Consider the following 23166-nt stretch of genomic DNA (forward strand, 5'->3'; position numbering starts at 1 on the left):
CAGTCTGTATTTTCCTGTACATGAGATGGCCTTGCTGCTGGGTCTACAGTCAGTACTTTAATATACATGAGCTGGCCTTGCTGCTGGGTCTACAGTCAGTATTTTCATGTACATGAGCTGGCCTTGCTGCTGGGTCTACAGTCAGTACTTTCATGTACATGAGCTGGCCTCGCTGCTGGGTCTACAGTTAGTACTTTCATGTACATGAGCTGGCCTCGCTGCTGGGTCTAAAGTTAGTACTTTCAAGTACATGAGCTGGCCTTGCTGCTGGGTCTAAAGTTAGTACTTTCATGTACATGAGCTGGCCTTGCTGTTGGGTCTACAGTCAGTAATTTCATGTATATGAGCTGGCCTCGCTGCTGGGTCTATAGTCAGTAATTTCATGTACATGATCTGGCCTCGCTGCTGGGTCTAAAGTTAGTACTTTCATGTATATGAGCTGGCCTTGCTGCTGGGTCTACAGTCAGTACTTTCATGTACATGAGCTGGCCTCGCTGCTTGGTCTACAGCTAGTACTTTCATGTACATAAGCTGGCCTTGCTGCTGGGTCTACAGTCAGTACTTTAATGTACATGAGCTGGCCTCGCTGCTGGGTCTAAAATTAGTACTTTCATGTACATGAGCTGGCCTCGCAGCTGGGTCTACAGCCAGTAATTTCATGTACATGAGCTGGCCTCGCTGCTGGGTCTAAAGTTAGTACTTTCATGTACATGAGCTGGCCTCGCTGCTGGGTCTACAGTCAGTACTTTCATGTATATGAGCTGGCCTTGCTGCTGGGTCTACAGTCAGTACTTTCATGTACATGAGCTGGCCTTGCTGCTGGGTCTACAGTCAGTACATTCATGTACATGAGCTGGCCTCGCTGCTGGGTCTACAGTCTGTATTTTCATGTACATGAGATGGCCTTGCTGCTGGGTCTACAGTCAGTATTTTCATGTACATGAGCTGGCCTTGCTGCTGGGTCTACAGTCAGTACTTTCATGTACATGAGCTGGCCTCGCTGCTGGGTCTACAGTTAGTACTTTCATGTACATGAGCTGGCCTCGCTGCTGGGTCTAAAGTTAGTACTTTCAAGTACATGAGCTGGCCTTGCTGCTGGGTCTAAAGTTAGTACTTTCATGTACATGAGCTGGCCTTGCTGCTGGGTCTACAGTCAGTACTTTCATGTATATGAGCTGGCCTTGCTGCTGGGTCTACAGTCAGTACTTTCATGTACATGAGCTGGCCTCGCTGCTTGGTCTACAGCTAGTACTTTCATGTACATAAGCTGGCCTTGCTGCTGGGTCTACAGTCAGTACTTTAATGTACATGAGCTGGCCTCGCTGCTGGGTCTAAAATTAGTACTTTCATGTACATGAGCTGGCCTCGCAGCTGGGTCTACAGCCAGTAATTTCATGTACATGAGCTGGCCTCGCTGCTGGGTCTAAAGTTAGTACTTTCATGTACATGAGCTGGCCTCGCTGCTGGGTCTAAAGTTAGTACTTTCATGTATATGACCTGGCCTCGCTGTTGGGTCTACAGTCAGTAATTTCATGTACATGAGCTGGCCTTGCTGCTGGGTCTACAGTCAGTACTTTCATGTACATGAGCTGGCCTCGCTGCTGGGTCTACAGTCAGTACTTTCATGTACATGAGCTGGCCTTGCTGCTGGGTCTACAGTCAGTACTTTCATGTACATGAGCTGGCCTTGCTGCTCATGTACATGAAAGCTGGCCTTGCTGCTGGGTCTACAGTCAGTACTTTCATGTACATGAGCTGGCCTCGCTGCTGGGTCTACAGTCAGTACTTTCATGTATATGAGCTGGCCTTGCTGCTGGGTCTACAGTCAGTACTTTCATGTACATGAGCTGGCCTTGCTGCTGGGTCTACAGTCAGTAATTTCATGTACATGAGCTGGCCTTGCTGCTTGGTCTACAGTCAGTACTTTCATGTACATGAGCTGGCCTCGCTGCTGGGTCTACAGTCAGTTCTTTCATGTACATGAGCTGGCCTCGCTGCTGGGTCTAAAGTTAGTACTTTCATGTATATGAGCTGGCCTTGCTGCTGGGTCTACAGTCAGTTCTTTCATGTATATGAGTTGGCTTCGCTGCTGGGTCTACAGTCAGTAATTTCATTAACATGATTTGGCCTCGCTGCTGGGTCTACAGTCAGTACTTTCATGTACATGAACTGGCCTCACTGCTGGCTCTAAAGTTAGTACTTTCATGTATATGAGCTGGCCTTGCTGCTGGGTCTACAGTCAGTACTTTTATGTACATGAGCTGTCCTTGCTGCTGGGTCTACAGTCAGTACTTTCATGTACATGAGCTGGCCTTGCTGCTGGGTCTACAGTCAGTACTTTCATGTACATGAGCTGGCCTCGCTGCTGGGTCTACAGTCAGTTCTTTCATGTACATGAGCTGGCCTCGCTGCTGGGTCTAAAGTTAGTACTTTCATGTATATGAGCTGGCCTTGCTGCTGGGTCTACAGTCAGTTCTTTCATGTATATGAGTTGGCTTCGCTGCTGGGTCTACAGTCAGTAATTTCATTAACATGATTTGGCCTCGCTGCTGGGTCTACAGTCAGTACTTTCATGTACATGAGCTGGCCTCACTGCTGGCTCTAAAGTTAGTACTTTCATGTATATGAGCTGGCCTTGCTGCTGGGTCTACAGTCAGTACTTTTATGTACATGAGCTGTCCTTGCTGCTGGGTCTACAGTCAGTACTTTCATGTACATGAGCTGGCCTTGCTGCTGGGTCTACAGTCAGTTCTTTCATGTACATTAGCTGGCCTCGCTGCTTGGTCTACAGTCAGTACTTTCATGTATATGAGCTGGCCTTGCTGCTGGGTCTACAGTCAGTACTTTCATGTACATGAGCTGGCCTTGCAGCTGGGTCTACAGTCAGTACTTTCATGTACATGAGCTGGTCTTGCTGCTGGGTCTACAGTTAGTACTTTCATGTACATGAGCTGGCCTTGCTGCTGGGTCTACAGTCAGTACTTCCATGTAAATGAGCTGGCCTTGTTGCTGGGTCTACCGTCAGTAATTTCATGTACATGAGCTGGCCTCGCTGCTGGTTCTAAAGTTAGTACTTTCATGTACATGAGCTGGCCTCGCTGCTGGGTCTACAGCCAGTACTTTCATGTATATGAGCTGGCCTTGCTGCTGGGTCTACAGTCAGTAATTTCATGTACAAGACCTGGCCTCGCTGCTTGGTCTAAAGTTAGTACTTTCATGTACATGAGCTGGCCTCGCTGCTGGGTCTAAAGTTAGTACTTTCATGTACATGAGCTGGCCTTGCTGCTGGGTCTACAGTCAGTACTTTCATGTACATAAGCTGGCCTCGCTGCTGGGTCTACAATCAGTACTTTCATGTACATGAGCTGGCCTTGCTGCTGGGTCTACAATCAGTACTTTCATGTACATCAGCTGGCCTTGCTGGTAGATCTACAGTCAGTACTTTTGTCTACATAAGATGGCCTTGCTGGTAGATCTACAGTCAGTACTTTTGTGTACATAAGATGGCCTTGCTGCTGGGTCTACAATCAGTCATTTTTATGTACATGAGCTGGCCTTGTTGCTGTGTGTACAATCAGTCACTTTCATGTACATGAGCTGGCCTCGCTGCTGGGTCTACAGTCAGTAATTTCATGTACATGAGCTGGCCTCGCTGCTGGGTCTACAGTCAGTACTTTCATGTACATGAGCTGGCCTCGCTGCTGGGTCTACAGTCAGTACTTTCATGTACATGAGCTGGCCTTGCTGCTGGGTCTAAAGTTAGTACTTTCATGTATATGAGCTGGCCTCGCTGCTGGGTCTACAGTCAGTACTTTCATGTACATGAGCTGGTCTTGCTACTGGGTCTACAGTCAGTAATTTCATGTACATGAGCTGGCCTTGCTGCTGGGTCTAAAGTTAGTACTTTCATGTACATAAGCTGGCCTTGCTACTGGGTCTACAGTCAGTACATTCATGTACATGAGCTGGCCTCGCTGCTGGGTCTACAGTCTGTATTTTCATGTACATGAGCTGGCCTTGCTGCTGGGTCTACAGTCAGTACTTTCATGTACATGAGCTGGCCTCGCTGCTGGGTCTACAGTTAGTACTTTCATGTACATGAGCTGGCCTCGCTGCTGGGTCTAAAGTTAGTACTTTCAAGTACATGAGCTGGCCTTGCTGCTGGGTCTAAAGTTAGTACTTTCATGTACATGAGCTGGCCTTGCTGCTGGGTCTACAGTCAGTACTTTCATGTATATGAGCTGGCCTTGCTGCTGGGTCTACAGTCAGTACTTTCATGTACATGAGCTGGCCTCGCTGCTTGGTCTACAGCTAGTACTTTCATGTACATAAGCTGGCCTTGCTGCTGGGTCTACAGTCAGTACTTTAATGTACATGAGCTGGCCTCGCTGCTGGGTCTAAAATTAGTACTTTCATGTACATGAGCTGGCCTCGCAGCTGGGTCTACAGCCAGTAATTTCATGTACATGAGCTGGCCTCGCTGCTGGGTCTAAAGTTAGTACTTTCATGTACATGAGCTGGCCTCGCTGCTGGGTCTAAAGTTAGTACTTTCATGTATATGACCTGGCCTCGCTGTTGGGTCTACAGTCAGTAATTTCATGTACATGAGCTGGCCTTGCTGCTGGGTCTACAGTCAGTACTTTCATGTACATGAGCTGGCCTCGCTGCTGGGTCTACAGTCAGTACTTTCATGTACATGAGCTGGCCTTGCTGCTGGGTCTACAGTCAGTACTTTCATGTACATGAGCTGGCCTTGCTGCTGGGTCTACAGTCAGTACTTTCATGTACATGAGCTGGCCTTGCTGCTCATGTACATGAAAGCTGGCCTTGCTGCTGGGTCTACAGTCAGTACTTTCATGTACATGAGCTGGCCTCGCTGCTGGGTCTACAGTCAGTACTTTCATGTACATGAGCTGGCCTTGCTGCTGGGTCTACAGTCAGTAATTTCATGTACATGAGCTGGCCTTGCTGCTTGGTCTACAGTCAGTACTTTCATGTACATGAGCTGGCCTCGCTGCTGGGTCTACAGTCAGTTCTTTCATGTACATGAGCTGGCCTCGCTGCTGGGTCTAAAGTTAGTACTTTCATGTATATGAGTTGGCTTCGCTGCTGGGTCTACAGTCAGTAATTTCATTAACATGATTTGGCCTCGCTGCTGGGTCTACAGTCAGTACTTTCATGTACATGAGCTGGCCTCACTGCTGGCTCTAAAGTTAGTACTTTCATGTATATGAGCTGGCCTTGCTGCTGGGTCTACAGTCAGTACTTTTATGTACATGAGCTGTCCTTGCTGCTGGGTCTACAGTCAGTACTTTCATGTACATGAGCTGGCCTTGCTGCTGGGTCTACAGTCAGTTCTTTCATGTACATTAGCTGGCCTCGCTGCTTGGTCTACAGTCAGTACTTTCATGTATATGAGCTGGCCTTGCTGCTGGGTCTACAGTCAGTACTTTCATGTACATGAGCTGGCCTTGCAGCTGGGTCTACAGTCAGTACTTTCATGTACATGAGCTGGTCTTGCTGCTGGGTCTACAGTTAGTACTTTCATGTACATGAGCTGGCCTTGCTGCTGCGTCTACAGTCAGTACTTCCATGTAAATGAGCTGGCCTTGTTGCTGGGTCTACCGTCAGTAATTTCATGTACATGAGCTGGCCTCGCTGCTGGTTCTAAAGTTAGTACTTTCATGTACATGAGCTGGCCTCGCTGCTGGGTCTACAGCCAGTACTTTCATGTATATGAGCTGGCCTTGCTGCTGGGTCTACAGTCAGTAATTTCATGTACAAGACCTGGCCTCGCTGCTTGGTCTAAAGTTAGTACTTTCATGTACATGAGCTGGCCTCGCTGCTGGGTCTAAAGTTAGTACTTTCATGTACATGAGCTGGCCTTGCTGCTGGGTCTACAGTCAGTACTTTCATGTACATAAGCTGGCCTTGCTGCTGGGTCTACAATCAGTACTTTCATGTACATGAGCTGGCCTTGCTGCTGGGTCTACAATCAGTACTTTCATGTACATCAGCTGGCCTTGCTGGTAGATCTACAGTCAGTACTTTTGTCTACATAAGATGGCCTTGCTGGTAGATCTATAGTCAGTACTTTTGTGTACATAAGATGGCCTTGCTGCTGGGTCTACAATCAGTCATTTTTATGTACATGAGCTGGCCTTGTTGCTGTGTGTACAATCAGTCACTTTCATGTACATGAGCTGGCCTCGCTGCTGGGTCTACAGTCAGTAATTTCATGTATATGAGCTGGCCTTGTTTCTGTGTGTACAATCAGTCACTTTCATGTACATGAGCTGGCCTTGCTGCTGGGTCTACAGTCAGTACTTTCATGTACATGAGCTGGCCTTGCTGCTGGGTCTATAGTCAGTCATTTTAATGTATATTAGCTGGCCTTGCTGCTGGGTCTACATTTGTCACTTTCATGTACATGAGCTGGCCTTAGAGCTCAGTCTACAGTCAGTATTTTTGTGTATATCAGCTGGCTTTAGTGCTGGGTCTACAGTCAGTCACTTTCATTTACATGTGATTGCTTTGGTGCTGGATCTAAAGTCTGTCACTTTTATATTTACAAGCTGTTCATGCTGCAGGCCCTGCTTTCAGTTACTGGGTGAGTTGCTGCTAGATCTTCAGTCAGTACTTTCATGTACACCAGCTGGCCTTGCTGGTAGATCTACAGTCAGTACTTTTGTCTACATAAGATGGCCTTGCTGGTAGATCTACAGTCAGTACTTTTGTGTACATAAGATGGCCTTGCTGCTGGGTCTACAATCAGTCATTTTTATGTACATGAGCTGGCCTTGTTGCTGTGTGTACAATCAGTCACTTTCATGTACATGAGCTGGCCTCGCTGCTGGGTCTAAAGTTAGTACTTTCATGTACATGAGCTGGCCTTGCTGCTGGGTCTACAGTCAGTACTTTCATGTACATGAGCTGGCCTCGCTGCTGGGTCTACAGTCAGTACTTTCATGTACATGAGCTGGCCTTGCTGCTGGGTCTATAGTCAGTTATTTTAATGTATATTAGCTGGCCTTGTCGCTGGGTTTACAGTCAGTACTTTTCATGTACAAAAGATGGCCTTGCTGCTGGGTTTACAGTCAGTCAATTTCATGTACATGAGATGGCCTTGCTGCTGGGTCTAAAGTTAGTACTTTCATGTACATGAGCTGGCCTTGCTGCTGGGTCTACAGTCAGTACTTTCATGTACATGAGCTGGCCTTGCTGCTGGGTCTAAAGTTAGTACTTTCATGTACATGAGCTGGCCTTGCTGCTGGGTCTAAAGTTAGTACTTTCATGTACATGAGCTGGCCTTGCTGCTGGGTCTAAAGTTAGTACTTTCATGTACATGAGCTGGCCTTGCTGCTGGGTCTACAGTCAGTACTTTCATGTACATGAGCTGGCCTTGCTGCTGGGTCTAAAGTTAGTACTTTCATGTACATGAGCTGGCCTTGCTGCTGGGTCTAAAGTTAGTACTTTCATGTACATGAGATGGCCTTGCTGCTGGGTCTACAGTCAGTACTTTCATGTACATGAGCTGGCCTTGCTGCTGGGTCTACAGTCAGTACTTTCATGTACATGAGCTGGCCTTGCTGCTGGGTCTACAATCAGTCACTTTCATGTACATAAGCTGGCCTCATTGCTGTGTGTATAATCAGTCACTTTCATGTACATAAGCTGGCCTCATTGCTGTGTGTACAATCAGTCACTTTCATGTACATCAGCTGGCCTTGCTGGTGGGTCTACAATCAGTCACTTTCATGTATATGAGCTGGCCTCATTGCTGTGTGTACAATCAGTCACTTTCATGTACATCAGCTGGCCTTGCTGGTGGGTCTACAATCAGTCACTTTCATGTACATGAGCTGGCCTCATTGCTGTGTGTACAATCAGTCATTTTCTTGCCAGGAATTGTTACTGCTACAGTGATATTACTGTAATTGTTGTTGCTGCTTCCAATGTGTATGTTTTATTATTACCTGTCTGATGCAATGATGTAATTATTTATAATGACCACTAGGTGGAGGTGTGCTCAGGTGTGTTGAGCACTAAGGGTAATCCTTTGGGCTATATAAGGCAGACAGGGTATGATGTATGTATGCATGATTATGGGGTTGACCCCCGAAACGTTGCAGTTTTTTTGCTTGTCTCTTTAATAAAATTGTAAATTTAAGCGAGGTGCTGCTCTCTTTTAGACTGAGTCTTGCTGCTGGGTCTAGTCAGTCACTTTCATGTACATGAGTTGGACCCATTGCTGGATCTACAGTCAGTCACTTTTTTTGTACATGAGATGGCCTTGCTGCTGGGTCTACAGTCAGTCACTTTCATGTACATGAGATGGCCTTGCTGCTGGGTCTACAGTCAGTACTTTCATGTACATGAGCTGGCCTTGCTGCTGGGTCTACAGTCAGTACTTTCATGTACATGAGATGGCCTTGCTGCTGAGTCTACAGTCAGTCACTTTCATGTACATGAGCTGGCCTTGCTGCTGGGTCTACAGTCAGTCACTTTCATGTACATGAGTTGGCCTTGCTGCTGGGTCTACAGTCAGTACTTTCATGTACATGAGCTGGCCTTGCTGCTGGGTCTAAAGTTAGTACTTTCATGTATATGAGCTGGCCTTGCTGCTGGGTCTAAAGTTAGTACTTTCATGTACATGAGCTGGCCTTGCTGCTGGGTCTACAGTCAGTACTTTCATGTATATGACCTGGCCTCGCTGCTGGGTCTACAGTCAGTACTTTCATGTACATGAGCTGGCCTTGCTGCTGGGTCTAAAGTTAGTACTTTCATGTACATGAGATGGCCTTGCTGCCGGGTCTACAGTCAGTACTTTCATGTACATGAGCTGGCCTTGCTGCTGGGTCTAAAGTTAGTGCTTTCATGTACATGAGATGGCCTTGAGGCTGGGTCTACAGTCAGTACTTTCATGTACATGACCTGGCCTCGCTGCTGGGTCTACAGTCAGTACTTTCATGTACATGACCTGGCCTCGCTGCTGGGTCTACAGTAAGTACTTTCATGTACATCAGCTGGCCTTGCTGCTGGGTCTACAATCAGTCACTTTCATGTACATGAGCTGGCCCCATTGCTGTGTGTACAATCAGTCACTTTCATGTACATCAGCTGGCCTTGCTGGTGGGTCTACAATCAGTCACTTTCATGTATATGAGCTGGCCTCATTGCTGTGTGTACAATCAGTCACTTTCATGTACATCAGCTGGCCTTGCTGGTGGGTCTACAATCAGTCACTTTCATGTACATGAGCTGGCCTCATTGCTGTGTGTACAATCAGTCACTTTCTTGCCAGTAATTGTTACTGCTACAGTGATATTACTGTAATTGTTGTTGCTGCTTCCAATGTGTATGTTTTATTATTACCTGTCTGATGCAATGATGTAATTATTTATAATGACCATTAGGTGGAGGTGTGCTCAGGTGTGTTGAGCACTAAGGGTAATCCTTTGGGCTATTTAAGGCAGACAGGATATGATGTATGTATGCATGATTATGGGGTTGACCCCCGAAACGTTGCAGTTTTTTCGCTTGTCTCTTTAATAAAATTGTAAATTTAAGTGAGGTGCTGCTGTCTTTTAGACTGAGTCTTGCTACTGGGTCTACAGTCAGTCACTTTCATGTACATGAGTTTGCCCCATTGCTGGATCTACAGTCAGTCACTTTTTTTGTACATGAGATGGCCTTGCTGCTGGGTCTACAGTCAGTCACTTTCATGTACATGAGATGGCCTTGCTGCTGAGTCTACAGTCAGTCACTTTCATGTACATGAGTTGGCCTTGCTGCTGGGTCTACAGTCAGTACTTTCATGTACATGAGCTGGCCTTGCTGCTGGGTCTAAAGTTAGTACTTGCATGTACATGAGCTGGCCTTGCTGCTGGGTCTTAAGTTATTACTTTCATGTACATGAGATGGCCTTGCTGCTGAGTCTACAGTCAGTCACTTTCATGTACATGAGATGGCCTTGCTGCTGGGTCTACAGTCAGTCACTTTCATGTACATGAGATGGCCTTGCTGCTGAGTCTACAGTCAGTCACTTTCATGTACATGAGTTGGCCTTGCTGCTGGGTCTACAGTCAGTCACTTTCATGTACATGAGTTGGCCTTGCTGCTGGGTCTACAGTTAGTACTTTCATGTATATGACCTGGCCTCGCTGCTGGGTCTACATTCAGTAATTTCATGTACATGAGCTGGCCTTGCTGCTGGGTCTACAGTCAGTAATTTCATGTACATGAGCTGGCCTTGCTGCTGGGTCTAAAGTTAGTACTTTCATGTACATGAGATGGCCTTGCTGCTGGGTCTACAGTCAGTATTTTCATGTACATGAGCTGGCCTTGCTGCTGGGTCTATAGTCAGTAATTTCATGTACATGAGCTGGCCTTGCTGCTGGGTCTAAAGTTAGTACTTTCATGTACATGAGATGGCCTTGCTGCTGGGTCTACAGTCAGTACTTTCATGTACATGAGATGGCCTTGCTGCTGGGTCTACAGTCAGTCACTTTCATGTACATGAGATGGCCTTGCTGCTGAGTCTACAGTCAGTCACTTTCATGTACATGAGTTGGCCCCATTGCTGGATCTACAGTCAGTCACTTTTTTTGTACATGAGATGGCCTTGCTGCTGGGTCTACAGTCAGTACTTTCATGTACATGAGATGGCCTTGCTGCTGGGTCTACAGTCAGTCACTTTCATGTACATGAGATGGCCTTGCTGCTGGGTCTACAGTCATTACTTTTCATGTACTTAAAATGGCCTTGCTGGTAGGTCTATAGTCGATCACTTTCATGTACATGAGCTGGCCTTGTTGCTGGGTCTATAGTCGATCACTTTCATGTACATCAGCTGGCCTTGTTGCTGGGTCTATAGTCGATTACTTTCATGTACATCAGCTGGCCTTGTTGCTGGGTTTACAATCAGTCACTTTCACGTACATAAGCTGGCCGGGTCTACAGTCAGTCACATTCATTTACATGAGATTGCCTTGCTGCTGAAACTACAGTCAATATTTTATGTACATGCCTTGCTGCATAGTCTACAGTCAGTCACTTTTACATATAGGAGCTGGGCTTGCTGCTGGGTCTACAGTCAATACTTTTCATGTACATGAGATGGTCTTGCTGCTGGAACTACAGTCAGTACTTTCATGTACATGAGATGGCCCTGCTGATGATTCAACACTTTCACGAGTAAAAAGTTTTTCTCAAAAGGATATTGTAATGCAAAAACTATTTTTTTTAACTTAAAACTGTTATTGTTTACATAAGTGTCCCTTGCTTGCATTCTGTTTATCCTGTGCAGAGGGGTTAAACCAATAGCCACAAGACACAGATGATGAGACAATTATAAGCAACATATACATGCATGAATATACACAGGTTACATACTTCCTCACTCTGCTTTACAAGAGCATGAAAAACACAGATGTTAAGTGTAACATTATTCCTATGTTAATTTAACTTTAACCATTTGGTAGCTTTTACAAGAAAATTAGCTTATGATTATTTTGTTAGTAGCTTCAACCCGATGTAATAAAAATCTTGTTTTGCCCATTCCACTTTCACCTGTGATCGACTCAGCTGCAATAGACAAGAACATATATTTATAAATATTTAATAAACTATTTAGTCTATCTATATAATCTGTGCTCTATTTACTGTACATCTATTTCAGACTCCTATGTTGTTTATATCTTTTTTCATAGTTTAAACAATATCTTATTTACTTAATTATGAATGATTTATTACTTTAATATATCATATTATAAGATTTAAAGTGTTTTATTTTATTGTAAATGCATGAAAATTGCAAAAAAAAGTATATTTAAAGATAAACCCCCTCTGTATGTATGAAGTAATACAATAACCTGTTATTAGAAGGAAAACATCTCATGCATGCTTTCTATTTCCCATTGTATTTTCTACAGTGAGATAAATACAAAAGAGAGGATTTATAAGATCTTTTCATAATATATCACATTTTCATTCACTTAATTATGTTTTTGTAAGTAATATTAGTAAAGTTAAAATTACAATGTATCTTCATTAACCCCTTCATACCCAGGGCTTGAAAAATAAAATTATGAGATCACTGATGTGATCACATGATTTCAAGGCCGGGATTGGATAGGCACACCCCCCCATACAATTTCCCATTAAACAAAAGGAGGAGGCTGCAGGACGAGAAAAAAGGTAGGGCGTTCCATGCCATTCTAAGGGCATTAAAGCCCAGCGCTATTAAGACAGCATGGAACGTCCTAAGGATGTGAAGTGTTAAAAAAGCTGCTTTTTTTGTTAACAAGCCAAAACATTTACTTGTTGTAAAGGGAGTTTTGACCCTTGATCCTTAGTAGAAGAATCCAAAGAGTTGAGTTCATTAACAGCAGGATACAACAAGCTGAAAAAAAATCATATTCTCTAACAAACTAGAGCATTTGCATTTTGCGTATGTAAAATGTTCATAGTTTGGACGAACAATGTCACTTTCTTTCATCCAACTATAAACAAGCTCCTCATATCTGCACACACATATAATGGATTCTTCTAAGCCTTCATTATAGCTAAGGATACGTCTTCTGTGATTTGAGCACAGAATATTTCAGAAATGTAAAACCCTCCTACAACATAGTCTAAATCAATTTTGCATATTAATGTAAAAAATGATCACAAGGAAGGTAAAGTTGGTGATGCCACTCTCTTTTATACCAGGGTACCAGAGTTATTCCATTCATCTCGTCAGTGCTGAATGATCCAACACAGTGGGAGACCCCTGATGACTTCAACCCAAACCATTTCCTGGATGATAAAGGGCAGTTTCGGGCAAGACCAGCATTCATGGTGTTTTCTGCAGGTGAAACTCTGAGGCTAAAAAAAAGAATATAGAAAAAATATGTGATATATATGTTGACTTTCCGGTAGCGAAAGAGTAGGTTTTCATTCTGGAGCACATCAGTAGTGGGAAGAGTTTTGTCACTGACATTTATATTTAGGTTATATAACCTAGATGTGTTCCTTGGTCCTCAGGTGATTGGGAGCCCCTGGTCTAGAGCACAGGGGAATAAATGCTTCTATACCACATCTAGGAAACAGACTCTATACAAACCTAAAGCACTATAGGAAGGTAGAATAAATGTTATTGTGCAGCGAGCTCTGCAGAGCCCGCAGTAACTTGTTAATTAGAAATATTGAATCATTAATCAAATCCCACCGCTACAGAGGGGCATATGTATCAAGCTCAGATTGGAGCTTGATGTTCCGTGTTTCTGGCGAGCCTGCAGGCTAGCAAGAAACAGCAGTTATGAAGCAGCGGTCACAAAGACCGCTTCTCCATAATCTGTCCGCCTGCTACTAGATCGGGTTAATTGACACCCCCCTGCTGGCGGCCCATTGGCCGCGAGTCTGCAGGGGGCGGCATTGCACCAGCAGCTCTTGTGAGCTGCTGGTGCAATGCTGAATACGGCGAGTGTATTGCTCGCCCTATTCAGCGAGGTCTGGCGGACCTGATCCGCAGTGTCGGATCAGGTCCGCCAGACCTTAATAACTAGAGGCCCTAGTCTTTACTAGTCTTTTGAAATTGTATCAGCATCTAGATTTCATATGTTCAATGACAAAAGTGAGCAAGGCGGCAGAAGCAAGACTTTAATAAACCAATGACAAACTGATACATCTTCATAAATGTCTGCATTGTTCAGTCCTAGGATCAGTGTATCAGGGAGCCTTGGGTCCTAGAATTGAACTCCTGGTTACTAGTTTTTATCTATATACAAAACATCTGACTCCTTAAAATGTGTTGCTGGCTCCTCATTTTTCTAAACCCTAAATTTAAAATAAATTTGTCAAGTTCATAATTACTACGATATTGACTTCCTTCTATGTATAGACAATCATATTATTATACCAGTGTATAGAGCATGTGTTTGCACTTTGTCTTTTCTCTTGTCTGTATCTACCTCTAGTGCTTCTCCTCTTCCTGTGCTTTGTATCTTAAACCTCATCACCCCTCTCATCCTCTTTATTTTTAAGGGAAGCGTATATGTGCTGGTGAGAACTTGGCTCGCATGGAACTCTTCCTACTCTTCTGTTCTCTGATGAAGCAATTCACATTCTCCAGAGTCCCTGAGACAAATCCATACAAAGGGAAAGCTCTCCGAGACAACAAATGGCCCCTTATCTGGTCCAGCCCTCTCTGTGCAGTCCCTCGTAACACCTCTTCCAAGTGATCATCTCAAAACTACCCTCAATGCAACAATTTGTGAACAGTACCAGCAGCAGAAAGTCATGTTGTGATGTGCATGATTGTGTTACAACACATTGTCAGTTGATGGGCTAAAATTATATTTACTTATATATTCTGTACAATTAAACCAAAGGATTATATGTAAGCAACATAATAGGCTGACTATCTCATATTTTTTATGTTAACTTTGTGGTAGCAAAAGAGTAAGTTTTATACATTTTCCAATAAAGGTCAATGAGTTATGACAAGGGAGCTGTGTAATGATAAGTTTTGTGTTAAATTGTGCAGTAACCTATTGTTACTTACACAACCCATAGTTAGTGAACTTAACATTTACTTCTCTCCCAGTATCCAGTACCAATGTCCCATCACTACCCAATGAAGAGTCTCAAATACTGTAATTTTAAACAGAATGGCCACACCTTTAGTAGCTTTTAACAGTAGCACCAGATTTACTTGTGAAATAATTGCATGGCTGACATGACCTCGCTATCCTCATATGCTCAGTACTGATCTTGTTGTTTTTATTCAATAAATCACATTTACCAGATATGGGTTAGCATGGCCGATATCACTCTAGCACAACCCATAATTTCAATGGATATCGCGAACGCGCAAAATTGCGCTTATTACAATCTGAAAGTTATAGTTTGTGTAAATTGAGTTTGGGTTTAAATGTATTTTTCACAAAACACATGAACAACGTATTAAAATAAAGTATTACACTCATATATAAACTTTTTAACAAAAATATCATTTTAATATTAATAAAAAAGGTTTTAAAATGGATATGGTATATGGCAAGGTGTTTGACTGGGTTCAATGTATATGTATCGCTTGTATTACAAGTTGAAAGTAAACGTGATTGCTTGAGCGCAATTGCGATATACGCTAGAATTATTACCTCTGAACTGTTATAAATATTTATAGGACGTTTATTTGGACGTTTTGTTGTCCTGAGCTTATCTGTACCCTGTATGTATGTTATGACTTGCAATAAAGTCTATTTTTACTTGCACTGAACATTGCGGCACGATTTTTACCTTGCACCAGGTTCATTTGTTTCCTTTAAATATTTATAGGTATAGATATATATTGCACTAAAATACCATTAGATCATTAGATATACATATATATATATATATATATATATATATATATATATATATAGTGGATAGAAAAAGTCTACACACCCCTGTTAAAATGTCAGGTTTCTGTGATGTAAAAAAATGAGACAAAGATAAATCATTTCAGAACTTTTTCCACCTTTAATGTGACCTATAAACTGTACAACTCAATTGAAAAACAAACTGAAATCTTTTACGTAAAGGGAAAGAAAAAAAAAGAAAAAATAATATGGTTGCATAAGTGTGAACACCCTTAAACTAATACTTTATTGAAGCACCTTTTGATTTTATTACAGCACTCAGTCTTTTTGGGTATGAGTTTTTCAGCATGGCGCATCTTGACTTGGCAAGATTTGCCCACTCTTCTTTGCAAAAACACTCTAAATCTGTCAGAATGTGAGGGCATCTCCTGTGCACAGCCCTCTTCAGATCACCCCACAGATTTTGAATTGGATTCAGGTCTGGGCTCTGACTGGGCCATCCCAAAACTTTAATCTTCTTCTGGTGAAGCCATTCCTTTGTTGATTTGGATGTATTCTTTGGGTCGTTGTCATGCTGAAAGATGAAGTTCCTCTTTATGTTCAGCTTTCTAGCAGAAGCCTGAAGGTTTTGTGCCAATATTGTCTGGTATTTGAAACTGTTCATTATTCCCTCTACCTTGACTAAGGCCCCAGTTCCAGCTGCAGAAAAACAGCCCCAAAGCATGATGCTTACACCACCATGCTTCACTGTGGATATGGTGTTCTTTTGGTGATATGCAGTGTTGTTTTTGCGCCAAACATATCTTTTGGAATTATGGCCAAAAAGTTCAACTTTGGTTTCATCAGACCAGAACACCTTTTGCAACATGCTTTTGGGAAACTTCAGATGTGTTTTTGCAAAATTTAGCCGGGCTTGGGTGTTTTTTTTTGTAAGAAAAGGCTTCCGTCTTGCCACTCTACCCCATAGCCCAGACATATGAAGAATATGGGCGATTGTTGTCACATGTACCACACAGCCAGTACTTGCCAGATATTCCTGCTGCTCCTTTAATGTTGCTATAGGCCTCTTGGCAGCCTCCCAGACCAGTTTTCTTCTCGTCTTTTCATCAATTTTGGAGGGACATCCAGTTCTTGGTAATGTCACTGTTGCACCATATTTTCTTCACTTGATGATGATTGTCTTCACTGTGTTCCATGGTATCTAATGACTTGGAAATTCTTTTGTACCCTTCTCCTGACTGATACCTTTTAACAATGAGATCCCTCTGATGCTTTAGACGCTCTCTGCGGACCATGGCTTTTGCTGTAGGATGAGACTAAAAAAATGTCAGGAAAGACCTACTAGAACAGCTGAACTTTATTTGGGGTTAATCAAAGGCACTTTAAATGATGACAGGTGTATACTGACTCCTATTTAACATGATTTTGAATGTGATTGCTTAATTCTGAACACAGCTACATCCCCAGTTATAAAAGGGTGTTCACACTTATGCAACCATATTATTTTATTTTTTTATTTTTATTTCCCTTTACCTAAAAGATTTTAGTTAGTTTTTCAATTGAGTTGTACAGTTTATAGGTCACATTAAAGGTGGAAAAAGTTCTGAAATGATTTATCTTTGTCTCATTTTTTTACATCACAGAAACCTGACATTTTAACAGGGGTGTGTAGACTTTTTATATCCACTGTATATGTATTTATGAATATATAGAACATATTCTGCTATGTGAAGAACATTTGAATGTGAAATATTCATATTTTCGTGTTGGGTTAATGATCTTCAGAATATGTGATCGGGTTTGCGCAAGAATAGGGTGTTAGATTTTTTTCCCACTCTTTTGCTCTATTGACTTCTATGGGGGAATACATTATTTTGCATGCAATATTCTAAGTTTGGCTTTATACATGCATAGAGTAAGTGCGTGAGCGAAAACAATTTACTTTCAACTTGTAATACGAGCGCTACCCAACGAGCGCAAAAAGCTTATTTCTAGTGGAGTTAGTGATTGAGCGGGAACGTTAAATACCACTCCACTCGTAATCGTTCTCAAGCTAACTTTTAATTTTAACTTACACGTGCAAAACCTGGCTTCACCTGCAATCTTTGAATACACTTGTGTCATCATGTGCCAGCAGAAGCTAAACTAAATACTTTAGATCAGTGACATTCAGTGACATTTAAGATTAATAAAGACAAAATCTGCATAGGGTAATTGATTTATGTTTTTTATACTTTATACTTATGCATGTTTGAATAAGCTAAAGGGACAATTTACTCCAGATTTTTTATTGTTTAAAAAGATAAATAACAAAGCAAATTTGATGATAAAAGTAAATTGTGAAGTTGTTTAAAATGGCATTTCCTATCTGAATCATGAAAGTTTAATATTGACTAGACTGTCCCTTTAAAGGGACACTAAAACCATTTTTTTTATTTCATGATTCAGATAGATTATGCAATTTTAAGCAACTTTCTAATTTACTCCTATTATAAAATTTTATTCGTTCTTTTGCTATCTTAATTTGAAAAAGAAGGCATCTAAGCTAAGGAGCCAGCCAATTTTTGGTTCAGATCCTGGACAGTATTTGTTTATTGGTAGGTGCATTTAGCCACCAATCAGCAAGCACAACCCAGGTTGTGAACCAAAAATGGGCCGGCTTCTAAACTTACTTTCTTGCTTTTCAAATAAATATAGCAAGAGAATGAAGAAAAATTGATAATAGGAGTAAATTAGAAAGTTGCTTAAAATTGCTGCTATATCTGAATCTGAAAGAAAAAAAAATTGGATTCAGTGTCCCTTTGTTACCTAAAGAGTAGTTGATGTATTGTGAAACCTCCAAACCAATGTCCTATATAGTGCTATGGATATCTGGTCAATCATTTAATTAATAAGCCACCCTAGGTGCCTCTTCTAACCTGTGTACCTCCAGTGTCTCACATTTTAAGTGCATAAAGCCCAGGATCCTCTTTGCCTGGCACACCTCACTATATATATTGTATGGCTCTTTCCAATGAGCTTATGTTGGCAACACTACTGGGTCTGCTCAAGTGATCACAATCCATTTTAGCCTCACCCTTTACCTCTCACTCCTGGTTGTCCTGTGACATTCTCTTATACCTGCAGTTGGGCAATCTTTAGTGCCACCGCAGTTGTAAGCTCCATTTCATATTCTGCTTGTTTGGTGCTTTTATTTGGGATATGGGCAAGAAAATGTATTGACAAGTCCACTAGTGACCCTTATGTCCCTATTATTAGTAATTGAAGAAAGATTACTGAATCACACCAGGCTATAACAAAGGTTCCAGACTCGGATGAGATTGGCTCTGGGTGCAAAACACTAGAAGCTAGAAAGTTTCAAAGAGAATGATTTTCACATCATAACAGAGAACTGTAAAATGAATTAAACATTTATCTACTGTGTGTTGTTCAGTTTGTTAATAGTAACTTTGAATAAAGCTAGAGTCACATACAATGTTCAGGTAAAACATGCTACATTCAGAAGGAATTTAACAATTGCTGTCTTTGTTGATTCAAAAGTGATTATTTTTAGGTGTTAAAAATGTACTTGCTACATTTAAATACTGTGATTGTAGGAGGCTTATTGTAATGTTTTTTTTAGAAATGCAAGCAAATATTGTAGTATTTGAATTAACAGCATTGAATTGTATGTTATAATAAAGAGGTAATATAAATGTGCATAGATGTATTGGGTGTTTTATTATAAATAATTAGATACCAAAATAAGAAGTATTGCATTAAGCAGTGATACTTTTTTATTTGACTTACTATACATTTACACAGGGGTCAAGTACTACAAAAAAGTGTGGGAACTCACCAAGAATCTCACCCCCCCACCCCACAATTATTTTTGTTTCTTTCTAAAGACACGATGAGTCCACGGATCATCAATTACTGTTGGGAATATCACTCCTGGCCAGCAGGAGGAGGCAAAGAGCACCACATCAAGGCTGTTAAGTATCACTTCTCTTCTCACAACCCCCAGCAATTCTCTTTGCCTTAGGTGCTGTACAAGATTCTTCTATCAAGATTTTATTATTTTGGAAGCCTGAGCAGGTTTACTCTGACCTTCCCTGACAAGCTGGGTTTAGCTGTATTCCACGTTAGTCTCTTCAGTAGGGCTGTGGTAGCTATAAAGCAGTTAGCAACTTGTGGAGTGGGCCTCACTGCCTTTTCCTGACAAGTTTTGCTGTCCTTCTACAGTATGCCAGAGTAGACTTACTCTGTTCATCATTTTATTCACAGGACTCTGTGAGGAGCGGCTTCTTCTCATTCCTGGTACCTGTCTCCCTGTCGGACAGGCAAGGGTGCAGGTAAGTGCCATTTTATATCTTATACAGAGAACCCTGGCACTTAAGAATTTTATTTCTGCACCTCATACTGGGACAATTTTTTTTCCTGAGATGAGGATTATTTAGACAGGCTGGCAGGACACTGTGTGAGATAGGACATTAGAGTCCTAGAGAGAAAGAGTGTTTGTTGGTGTAAAGACTTACATTTCAAACATTTTTTTTTATAATTTTTATTTTTTATAATTTTTTGCACTTACATTTTTATTTTTTTGCCGCCATTTTTTTTATTTTTTGGCCGCTGTAAGTTCAGTGAGGACGGAGCGTGCGGCTGAGGGGTCAGAGCGGAGTGGAAGCACAAGCACAGGAGGAGGTGGAGGAGGAGTGACAGGCACTGGGCGGGATTCGGGAACAGGCCGAGAGGTACGAGGTGTGTATCAGCAATGGACTCTTTTCCTGAATGCCTGTTTGACAGGTGAAGATAAGGAGAGGAGAGAGCTTTTGGTTCCAACTTCCTTCCAGCGGTCCGGTCCGGACGACAGGTGACACTCAGGCACTGGCAGCATTAGCATAACAGCATCCTCCTGGCTGCACATGACAGCCACTGAACCGGTCCTCTTTCTGTCCTGTCTCAGTGTCTCACTGTGCTGCCCCCACCCCAGATCTGCCGCCTGTGTCACTGACACTATTATATACAGAAGTCAGTCTGATAATAAAGAACTTTGGCAATTGACATTAGAAAGCGTCAGCCCATTATCTTAGTTATTTTGTTAGTTATTCCAGAGATAATTTATTGTATAAAATAAGAGTGAGTGTTTGCATTTGTTTGTAGCAATTTGCATAGGTTATTGTGACTAACAGATGCAAACACTCACTCTTATTTTATACAATAAATTCTCTCTGGAATAACTAACAAAATAACTAAGATAAGTTTTGATTTATGATATTACCTGTAATGTCATTAAATTAAAATGGGGAATAAAGAACCAACGAAGAAAATGTGCTACGTGCATATAAGATGTGGATATCCCATTTCTGTGAGAAGATAAAGAGTTTAAAGAGCAAGCAAACAGAAGTTCTGCCCTAATATTCACAAATATTTTATGTGATCTGACCCATAATTGCTATGCTCACAGCATGATCAGAGCCAATTTTTTATAACCTCTGGATATACCAGATAGTAATTACTAGTAGTGGAAAGGATGACACATTTTTTTCAGAAGGATCTGGAAACACAATGGCCTAGATTTAGAGTTCGGCGGTAGCCGTCAAAACCAGCGTTAGAGGCTCCTAACGCTGGTTTTGGGCGCCCGCTGGTATTTGGAGTCAGTGATTAAAGGGTCTAACGCTCACTTTTCAGCCGCGACTTTTCCATACCGCAGATCCCCCTACGCCATTTGCGTAGCCTATCTTTTCAATGGGATCTTTCTAACGCTGGTATTTAGAGTCGTTTCTGCAGTGAGCGTTAGAGCTCTAACGACAAGATTCCAGCCGCCTGAAAATAGCAGGAGTTAAGAGCTTTCTGGCTAACGCCGGTTTCTAAAGCTCTTAACTACTGTACCCTAAAGTACACTAACACCCATAAACTACCTATGTACCCCTAAACCGAGCTCCCCCCACATCGCCGCCACTCGATTAAAATTTTTAACCCCTAATCTGCCGACCGCCACCTACGTTATACTTATGTACCCCTAATCTGCTGCCCCTAACCCCGCCGACCCCTATATTATATTTCTTAACCCCTAACTTGCCCCCCACAACGTCGCCGCAAGCTACTTAAAATAATTAACCCCTAATCTTCCGACCGCAAATCGCCGCCACCTACGTTATCCCTATGTACCCCTAATCTGCTACCCCTAACACCGCCGACCCCTATATTATATTTATTAACCCCTAATCTGCCCCCCTCAACGTCGCCGACACCTGCCTACACTTATTAACCCCTAATCTGCCGAGCGGACCTGAGCGCTACTATAATAAAGTTATTAACCCCTAATCCGCCTCACTAACCCTATCATAAATAGTATTAACCCCTAATCTGCCCTCCCTAACATCGCCGACACCTAACTTCAATTATTAACCCCTAATCTGCCGACCGGAGCTCACCGCTATTCTAATAAATGTGTTAACCCCTAAAGCTAAGTCTAACCCTAACACTAACACCCCCCTAAGTTAAATATAATTTTTATCTAACGAAATAAATTAACTCTTATTAAATAAATGATTCCTATTTAAAGCTAAATACTTACCTGTAAAATACATCCTAATATAGCTACAATATAAATTATAATTATATTATAGCTATTTTAGGATTAATATTTATTTTACAGGCAACTTTGTAATTATATTAACCAGGTACAATAGCTATTAAATAGTTAAGAACTATTTAATAGTTACCTAGTTAAAATAATAACAAAATTACCTGTAAAATAAGTCCTAACCTAAGATATAATTAAACCTAACACTACCCTATCAATAAAATAATTAAATAAACTACCTACAATTACCTACAATTAACCTAACACTACACTATCAATAAATTAATTAAACACAATTCCTACAAATAAATACAATTAAATAAACTAGCTAAAGTACAAAAAATAAAAAAGATCTAAGTTACAGAAAATAAAAAAATATTTACAAACATAATAAAAATATTACAACAATTTTAAACTAATTACACCTACTCTAAGCCCCCTAATAAAATAACAAAGCCCCCCAAAATAAAAAATTCCCTACCCTATTCTAAATTAAAAAAGTTACAAGCTCTTTTACCTTACCAGCCCTGAACAGGGCCCTTTGCGGGGCATGCCCCAAGAATTTCAGCTCTTTTGCCTGTAAAAGAATAAATACAATACCCCCCCCCCAACATTACAACCCACCACCCACATACCCCTAATCTAACCCAAACCCCCCTTAAATAAACCTAACACTAAGCCCCTGAAGATCTTCCTACCTTGTCTTCACCATACCAGGTTCACCGATCCGTCCTGAAGAGCTCCTCCGATGTCCTGATCCAAGCCCAAGCGGGGGCTGAAGAGGTCCATGATCCGGTCAAAGTCTTCATCCAAGCGGGGCAGAAGAGGATCTTCCATCCGATTGAAGTCATCATCCAGGCGGCATCTTCGATCTTCTTCCATCCGGAGCGAAGCGGCAGGATCCTGAAGACATCCAGCGCGGAACATCCATCCGGACCGACGACTGAACGACGAATGACTGTTCCTTTAAGGGACGTCATCCAAGATGGCGTCCCTCGAATTCCGATTGGCTGATAGGATTCTATCAGCCAATCGGAATTAAGGTAGGAATTTTCTGATTGGCTGATGGAATCAGCCAATCAGAATCAAGTTCAATCCGATTGGCCGATCCAATCAGCCAATCAGATTGAGCTCGCATTCTATTGGCTGTTCCGATCAGCCAATAGAATGCGAGCTCAATCTGATTGGCTGATTGGATCGGCCAATCGGATTGAACTAGATTCTGATTGGCTGATTCCATCAGCCAAT

At 42.0% G+C, this 23166-nt stretch overlaps 1 protein-coding gene across 1 annotated transcript in view; it reads left to right on the forward strand.

Moving 5' to 3' along the window:
* Positions 1-15265, forward strand: part of LOC128661203 (cytochrome P450 2B19) — a 192379-nt gene extending 177114 nt beyond the window's left edge. The window contains exons 9-10 of the mRNA XM_053715455.1: positions 12715-12856; positions 14029-15265. Of these exons, the coding sequence (XP_053571430.1) occupies positions 12715-12856; positions 14029-14225 (339 nt within the window). The 3' untranslated portion in view covers positions 14226-15265. The remainder of the gene's footprint in view (positions 1-12714; positions 12857-14028) is intronic.
* The last annotated feature ends 7901 nt before the right edge of the window (positions 15266-23166 follow it).

Source organism: Bombina bombina, chromosome 5, assembly GCF_027579735.1.
Source record: "Bombina bombina isolate aBomBom1 chromosome 5, aBomBom1.pri, whole genome shotgun sequence".
In the NCBI taxonomy this organism is placed as follows: Eukaryota; Metazoa; Chordata; class Amphibia; order Anura; family Bombinatoridae; genus Bombina; species Bombina bombina.